Source organism: Hippocampus comes, unplaced genomic scaffold (assembly GCF_001891065.2).
Source record: "Hippocampus comes isolate QL1 unplaced genomic scaffold, H_comes_QL1_v1.1 scaffold96, whole genome shotgun sequence".
NCBI lineage: Eukaryota > Metazoa > Chordata > Actinopteri > Syngnathiformes > Syngnathidae > Hippocampus > Hippocampus comes.
In genome coordinates, this window is record NW_017806074.1 from 837,264 (window position 1) to 846,129 (window position 8,866).

An 8,866-nucleotide genomic window follows, 5' to 3' on the forward strand; every position below is an offset into this window, starting at 1 on the left:
CTGTTACGTTATTAAAATTGGACAAAAAAATAGAACACTGTACACATTTTACTTTACTTACTAAAAATAATTTCCCTGTTACGTTATTAAAATGTTATTTTTGCCCGTGACCCACGTGAGGATAAGCGGTTCAGATAATGATGGATGGATTCATTGTTTTGTTTACTGTTTGGTATTTTTGGATTTGATTTGATTGATTTTCAATTAAACGAAACGAAATGTTTAGTCCAGGTGTGGCAGGAGAACCCTCAGAAGACCATTCTCCACTTCATCAGAACCATGCCCAGGCGTTGGAGGGAGGTCATACAGGCACATGGAGGCCACACACACACACACACACACACACACACACACACACGCACGCACGCACGCACACGCGCGCACACACACGCGCGCGAGCCTCATTTTGACTTGTTTTAAGGACATTGCATCAAAGTTGGATCAGCCTGTAGTGTTTTTCCACTTCTATTTTGCTTGTGACTCCAAATCCAGACCGCCTTGGGTTAATAAATTTGATTGCCATTGATACATTTTGAGTGATTTTGTTGTCAGCACATTCAACTACGTAAGGAACTAAGTATTTAATAATATTTCATTCATTCATTTCTAGGATTTTTTTGAGCTGTGGTTTTCATATATCCACACATATTTTTTAAAATGCTCTCCAGGCAATGAATAAGCAAAATAAAATGAGAAACAAAGATTCCTGCGGACACAAATATTTAATAATTCAACAGTATTTGGATTTGCTTGTACAATCACATGATTAGTGCAAAGACAAGTACATAATTGGAAACTTTAGCAGCAGACCTGCATCGATATGAAACACACAGAATCTCATTTTCAGAGCCAAGCAGCGCCACCACTTATAATATTCATAATGAAGAATAAATACAACATAAAATATTTCAAGATGTACATATCAGGAGCAGGGATTAAGGAGGTGTTGGTATTAACGATTTGCCATTCCAATATCAATATGTATCGGGTTTTCCGTCAGTTCAAAACACACAGTGACAAAAACAAATTGCTACGTTCCCCAATTTGAATGATGAATCTTATGGACTCAGGCAACACAAAATTGATCAATCCAAAAAAAAGAAAAGAACTAGATCGTTTGAAGTTTGATCTGTGAATAAAATAAATATAATTACAAGTCAGTGCGGGCGTCTTTAAACCATTAAACATTCAAGAACATACAGATGGAAAAATACTGTTTCCCCAAGAAATGGCGACTGATCCTGAAAGCATACATTTTGGGAATCCAGAATGGAAATCTAGTAGGCTCCTGTAGATGTTACAATTCATCATGAATCCTGACTGGATCATTCTCACCACAATTAATAGCCTTTGTATGTGCGGAAAAACATCACAAATCCACATCCTTCATGGACACTCATAAGATCATTCGGGAGTGCCGGGGAGCGATTGGCCAAATCAGCCGATCACAATCAAAACATTATATGTGTGTGACTGACACAGTATGCAAGGGTGACAACGACAACGACGAGAAAGGCGCTGGTTTAGAAGATTTGTTGTTCAAAGAGAATTTTCTCGAATCCTTGTGGAGGCGTGTGGTAGAAGTCACTAAACTGGCAGTCTAAGATGGCACTGTCGTCCACTAGAATGGCAAACAAAAAAAATTACGTAGTGAGGAACAACATTCAGAATTTCATCTTTGTGTGAGTTCAAACACTGAATTAAAACAAAAAAAGATAAATGGTGGTGCGTGTTGGGTAGCTGTGACAAAAAGAGAACATTTTCTTCCCAGGATGTTACTGTTGGAGGAAAAAAAAAAGCACAGCGCAATTTTTTTGCATTGAATAATTTTTTAAAATTATCAAAAATATTACAGTGAAATAATTGAAAGAAATCTGTCAAATACTTCACAAAGGTAATTCAATCTTTGATGTTAAAAGAAAAGGGGTAAATATTCTTCCGAGAGTAGGCACCATTTAATTTTGTTGAGAACACACAAGTTAACTTTCATCCTAAATAATTACATTCATTTAAATTGCACCAAATAATTAAGATTGCACATTTGTTAAACTTGTAAATTTAAGATGAATGAATTAGGTCCAATGAGGTCAGATTTGTTGTGCTTGAAAAGGAGGACATTTTTCATACTTTTATATTATACTTAATTTCAAAAATACTCCCACTGACATTGTTACACAATCGTCATCAATCAATTTCTAAGTATGTAAACTCTGCAAAAATAATCCTGTGCTATGAAGTGCCACAACGCACAGAAAAGCAAAAAGTTGCCCCAATCCAGCTCCTTAAATGTTTGATAGTGTCCCCAAGTGATGATGCCACCAATAACAAATGCACTTACCATAAACAACGGGGTACACAGTGCCTCGTATGCCCGATGCGGGACAATGCATGTTCTTTCCATTCAGATACAAGTTCATCTCCACATGATCATACGTGATGCCCTGAGGATTGATTGTGAAGGGGTAAAAGATACAAAGTGTGAGAATCAAAACAAGCCAACTTTAGATAATATGTTGCGCCACCTTTTCCACAGTTCTGTGAAAAGAAATACCTCCTGCGGAAATATTTGAAGACACTGAATATTGCAAAAGATCTGTCAAACTTCATTTGAAAAGAGGCTGGTTTGATGGAACCCTTTTTTTAAATGCAAAACGGCGAGGCGACAACTGCACGCCCCCTTCTGACAATTTTGGACTTGTTTTGGGAAAAAAAAGTACACTAAGTAAATGCAACCATTGTGATCTGTAAATTGCACATGTGGAAACGAAAACACAATAGCGCTATTGAGACTGCACTTGTGAAGAAATCGCAGATTGCTCATATGATTCGAAACAAGATTTGCAACCAGATAAATTGAAATACCTGTTCTTTTTTGTTTATTGGGCCACAAATAAATTAGTCTGTTCCACGTGAGATCAAATTGGAGAAAATGTGGCCCGCAAACTAAAACGAATTTGACACCCCTGCTCAAGGGGTGATAAACTTGCAGGAAACCATCACCTGTTCCATAGTATGGATCGCAACTAGTGGATACACACGGTAAACATTAATTGTTCTGCCTGTCATTGTATGTTGCTGGCATGAATAAGAGAACAAAGATAATTTGTCAATGACAAATAATTGCTTTCGGACTTTGATTTTCGGGTGGGTTCTCATGACACCCTTTGTTGATCTCTCAAAGCGCATCAGTGCGCCGCGGCACCTGGGTTGGCAATTCCCTGCTACAGATGATGCCGGAGGTTAACAGGAACCCTTAAATGTCTCCATGTGGTTGATCTAAGTGCTGTTAAACATATTTTTGTTAAAAAAAAAAAAAAAAAAAAAAAAAGACCAACAGGGAATCACACCAGTTCTTGATTTTTAAACTGCAGCTCCCTCTGCTGGATCTTGAGGGTCACTGCCTCACATGTCCACAAGTGCATCAGACTATCTGGAACAACTGAAAATAAGTTCTGCACTCTCTCTATGATCGCTGATTTTTTTACGAGTTTGAAAAAAAGGTTCCATCTCCTAAATCATTATAACTTTCTCTAGACATACAAATCCACTGTTTTACATTTACAAGTTGGTTAGCTAACGCTCAAAGTCTTTCCCCGCCAAATCTTGTAAATTATGTTCTGTTCGCTGTGTGTGGAGTTTGCGTGTTTTCCCGATGAAATCGATAAAATTGATGCCATTTTAACTTCGAGTGAGATTTGTACTAAACCACAAAAAAACGATTCCAAAAGGCACTCACCACAATGTCGCCCTCCTGAGGGAGATTGTTGGCAGGCAGGCGGTTCTTCTCTTCGCCGTTGTAGACGACACAACCGTCATGTCTCAGGACGAGGCTGTTGGAGTCTCGGCCTAAAGGCACTTGATTGAGATTGGCTTTCTGCGTGGCCACGCCCACTCCCCATACACCTTTTAACACATATACACGTTGGCCGTGAGGGATTCATGAGCACGACAGGCACAGGAACATCAATCACTGTTCAGCGGAACCTTAAAATTCCAAATGACCACAAACATTGGGAAACAATCAGAAATCTCAACAAAATGTACTTATTTGTATTTTAATAGCTTAATTGTAGGTCTCAAAAGTCGCTTAAAGGCAGGAGACGTTAACTCGTCATTGTAGGCAATATCTTGTGAGACTTCAGCAAGAACGTAAAGACATTCACGTGGGTGTTGTTTTTTTTTTTTCTTTCCCTAAGAGGCATCTGGAGGGATGGAGGGAAGGCAGAAGAATATCTTGACTCCCTGTTAAATTGAAGGAATGGCTATAACGACATGACCCAATTCCCAGATTGATGTTGCTGATGTCTCAATGATGACTGACGGACTGATCTGCCCACCACTCATCACTGATTGCCTTTACAGTCAATAAAGGATCATCAGATTCACCAGCATCCTTGAAGGGATTGTGGTTGACCTCAAAGGTTCCACAAGAAGAAAAGTTAAAGTGACTGATCGACATTATTAGTTGAGGACTTACCAGTGGACTGGATTTTGAACTCAAAATAACTTTTATTCTGGTGGAGAGGAGCGTTGGCCAGGCACGCCCCTGTGCCGCATATCCTGCGGCCACTCTTCACTATGACAACATCTGTGCCTGGGATACAAATGAAAAAAAAAAATCAGTCAGTCCTTTGTAAAGCCCTTAAAACAAACGGCAAATTAAGCAGTGTCAAAGACAGTTCGCCATGGATGAAGTTGAACCACCAGGTAGGGGGAATCCTCGGTTTATGTCATTCTGTTAACATGGAGGCAATGCAACCCAGATTTGTACTCAAGCCCAAACAGGGCATAGGCTATAATGAACCTCCACTAACGCAGGAGAATTACAATCTGTATTTGCATGGAAAACACTTGTGGGCCATAAAGTGATTAAAGGAAAAGCATTAAAGGAGAAGTCATGTCAAAATTGTTCTTACAATAATAATTTCTAAGCGGACCCACTTGTCTAAACATGGTATTCTGATTAACATTGCATCAATGGAATATGCATTAAGCAGCAAAAATCAACCTGTTTTTAATCCATCTCAGTGGGCGACCATTATCAAACTTGCGAACATCACATGACCAAACTCAGAAAACAGGTGAGCCATGACTGGTTGTCAATTGAGCCCTAAGCAAGTGCAATGTTATTTTCAGTCAACAGCAAGTGGCCAAATGGCCGCCCCTTTAGATGGATAAAAAGAGGTAGATTTTGCTGCTAAATTTATATTCCACAAACGCAATATTAATCAGAATGACGTGTTTGGACTAGTGGGGGTGCATTGAACATATTGTTCTGAAAATTTCAGACTTGACTCGCCCTTTAAGTAAGACGATAACTCCTTGAGTCGCCGCGCTTATTCTTATGCCGCTGCACAAACTAATTCACAGTGCGCCATTTATAACCTCGAAACATTGTACTCTATAAACAAGATGCTACCATATCGCTACCGGGGAAATTATTGCTAAGGCCGGGGAGTTCTCCTCTGGCCTTCTGTGATATTTGCAGTTATCCCGATGACATTATCCTCAAAAAGTATGTGTGGCAACTGGTAAAGGATGGTTTTGCATACTAAGACTGAATGCCTGTGAACTTGAGTGTGAATGATTGATTGCCTATGTATCCTGCGATTGGCAGGCGACCAGTGCGAGGCGTACCCCGCCTCTCGCCCAAAGTCAGCTGCGAAAGAGTCCAGCACACCCGTGACCCTAAGTGAGGATAGGTAGCATAAAATAACGGATGGATGGATAATTTAAAAGTCAAACTGCAAGCAAAACTTAATGAAAGAAGTTCTCGACAAGGCAAACGTTAATTGAGACGCCCAAGACGGAAAAACGGCAGTACAAAGTGTTGAATTGCTTAAAAGGTGAAATGCGAGTGAAAGCATGAAATATGGACAGCTTGCAGCGAGGAACAAGTTAGCCCACGCCTGAATAGCAAAACGCACACGGAACGAATTTCATGATTAAAATGCCTTTCGATAAACCCACGTAGTAAAGGGAAATGTAATTTACCCATGCGATGAGTGTCTAACTGAACGGTGGGCATTTCTTTAAGTTGGATATGTCCCGATCCTCCATCTCCGCAGCAGTTTAGGCAACACGTAAACATCGCCGCCATCTTCCGAGCAAAGAACGCACAACACCACTTCCGGAAACAGTCCATATTTTAGGCCATTTCAAACCACAGCGACATACAGAGGCGGAGGCCGGAATCACAGCAACCCAACGCCCATCCAATCACAGTGCCAACGACAGGCAGTTGCTCCTGATGGCATGGAAACAGGGGAAGAAGAAAAAAAATTAGGGTCAACACACGTGACTTGGTGACTATTGGATATCCCTGTTACATAATCACGTGTGGGTTTCAAAATGAGTTTGGAAGTTATGGGCATATATTAAGAACACTAATCTTGATTAAATGGGAATTCTCTGTGTGCCAAATAGCAGCTCTCGAACGAGGATTGCATCACAAATGAGGAATTTACAAAGACAGAAATGCATAGTTTTGATTAACAGTATCACGGGGATTTTGTAATATCTTTAACGTTAGATACAATAGACAGATAAATAGATACCATGGATAGGGACTGACATATACAAATGGATACAGGGGAAATAAAAAGGCTTTACACCTCAGATCGAATGCCATTTTTTGGGTGATATGCAGAAATTAAAAATAAAAAAAAAAACTACGACCAGAATGGATAATGTGCTTGCACAATTGCGCATTCCCTCTTACACGTGGCGATGTGGCTGTCTTCAGAATTAACCAATCACTTTCAAACTCATATTAAATGAGAGTTTGCACATACCTATCACCATTTAAAGTGTCTGTGAGACAAATAAAATGTAGCTGCTCTAATAGAACAGATGAACTTTTTCTCCATAACTCAAAAAAGGTGTATCTATGGCACATCTGCAACATATCCAAAGGCGGAGCCAGAAGTTTTTCAGTGAGGTGGCCAGGGTAACAAAATAGCCATGTCTTAATATCAGGAAGGCAGAATACCATCTCATGAAAAAAATCCTGCAAGTATGTTCTTTCAAAGAACGCCTTTCTAATCGGAATGGCTGTGTACTTGTGCACTTTCCCCCGGCTGATGTAGTTCTGTAAAATGATTTTTAATATCTTCTTTGGAGGATGCAGCTGATGAATTTGGTCAAAGCTATTGTTGCAATGGCATGAATGAAGTGCAATACACCTAATGTCAGAGTTGGGAGGAGAAGCACCTGTGGCTACAGCCAAACTTTGGCCGGGGTTTTACTTTCTAGGCCTGGATTTGACACCTTTACCTAGTGTACAGTCTATGCATCAAAACTGAGGTTCTACTTTTAGAGCATTGCACTGTGCTGACAGCTGTTTACAATGATTTGGTGACCTAATTTAACTGCTTGAGAGGAACACAAGAATAGGGACATACACAATATTAAACATATTGCTAGACTACAATCATTGATTGGACATTTCCAATAAAGAATGCATTCTCTTTCGGATTCGGCTGTTGTGGTTCCATGGTGCAGAAGGTGTACCAATATTGTGACAGGTGAGCCTTTAAGTGTTGTTAGGTTTAATTTGCATATTTCATCACGATGTAGCACATTAACACGCACGGAGTGACATAAGTAGGGCAGCATGAGAATGCGCACGACTCGCAAGCAGGGTTTAAAACCAAGTTGACAGTTTTTTCACGCCATGGTGTTTTGCATGGCAACAGCACCTCCCGCCTCTTTACGTCACCTAGGGACTATCAACTAAAAGCGTAATTGGTAAAAACGCAAAATAGTTATAATTGCATGTAAATTTTCGTCAAAAATAAGACGTTAATGTATACAATTTCTAAACATTAAATTTTTTTGTATTTGGTCATGATTTGACGATTGACGAATTTGTGCTTTTTTTAATTATTTTTCAACGATTCCGGCGTGGAAAGGGTTGAACTTGAACCCGGAAGTACGTTGATGAAGTCTGCTTGGCAACACGCGCCATGATTGCGTCGTAGAGCGGACGTCTTCCCAGCTGCTGGTAAGTAAGCGCGTCGCTTTTTTTTTTTACCCCGCTTGTTACTATGCGCCAGCTAAATGTGTCACGGAGACCGGGGCGGGCTTCGTTACAGCGAGCGTCCGTTGACGGCGGTGCTTTTCGGGACTCGACGTCCGTTGACGGGGGTGCTTTTCGGCATTCGACGTCATTTTCGGTTGATAACAAGCGCATCCATTTTGATTTATCAAACTTCATTTGGCCGAATGTTACGTGGCATTCGACATCGTGCCCGCGGATGTGACATGTCACGCCGTGCAAATGAGTTCGACGGCGAGGATGCTCCGACGTGACACCTACTTTTTTTTGTCATTTTCGGTTGATAACAAGCGCATCCATTTTGATTTATCGAACTTCATTTGGCCGAATGTTACGTGGCATTCGACATCGTGCCCGCGGATGTGACATGTCACGCCGTGCAAATGAGTTCGACGGCGAGGATGCTCCGACGTGACACCTACTTTTTTTTCCCTCCTCGATGTGTGTGTTGACAGGAGACCCACATGGAGCAGCTGGAAGAGGAGCTGACGTGCCCGATCTGCTGCGGTCTCTTCGAGGACCCCCGCGTCCTCCTCTGCTCGCACAGCTTCTGTCGGAAGTGCCTCGAGGCTCTCCTGGAGTCCCCCCGGGGCTTGTCTTTTTCCAGGTCGCCGTTCAGGTGCCCAACGTGCCGCAAGGAGAGCCCGCACAACGGCGCCAACAGCCTTCAAGTCAACTACTCCCTTCGCGGCATCGTGGAGAAGTATGCTCGGCTCAAAGTGGCGCCCAAGACGGGCGTGTGCGCCCACCACACGGGGCAGCCGCTCAACATGTTCTGCGCCACGGACCTGAGGCCCATTTGCGGCT

The 8,866-nt window shown here is 41.5% G+C and overlaps 2 protein-coding genes across 2 annotated transcripts in view; one reads left to right on the forward strand and one right to left on the reverse strand.

The window, feature by feature from the left end:
* Positions 1 to 703: 703 nt before the first annotated feature.
* On the reverse strand, positions 704 to 8,586 carry spryd7b (SPRY domain containing 7b). The gene is made up of 6 exons (XM_019894485.1): positions 8,482 to 8,586; positions 5,995 to 6,247; positions 4,478 to 4,594; positions 3,737 to 3,903; positions 2,339 to 2,441; positions 704 to 1,621 (listed from the first exon to the last, which is right to left on the reverse strand). The coding sequence occupies exons 2-6, from the start codon at positions 6,143 to 6,145 to the stop codon at positions 1,524 to 1,526; spliced, it is 636 nt and encodes a 211-aa protein (XP_019750044.1). The 5' UTR covers positions 6,146 to 6,247; positions 8,482 to 8,586; the 3' UTR covers positions 704 to 1,523.
* The window catches only part of LOC109530586 (tripartite motif-containing 13-like), a 1,235-nt gene continuing 278 nt past the window's right edge, over positions 7,910 to 8,866 (forward strand). Inside the window, exons 1-2 of the mRNA XM_019894425.1 lie at positions 7,910 to 8,005; positions 8,515 to 8,863. Of these exons, the coding sequence (XP_019749984.1) occupies positions 8,524 to 8,863 (340 nt within the window). The 5' untranslated portion in view covers positions 7,910 to 8,005; positions 8,515 to 8,523. The remainder of the gene's footprint in view (positions 8,006 to 8,514; positions 8,864 to 8,866) is intronic.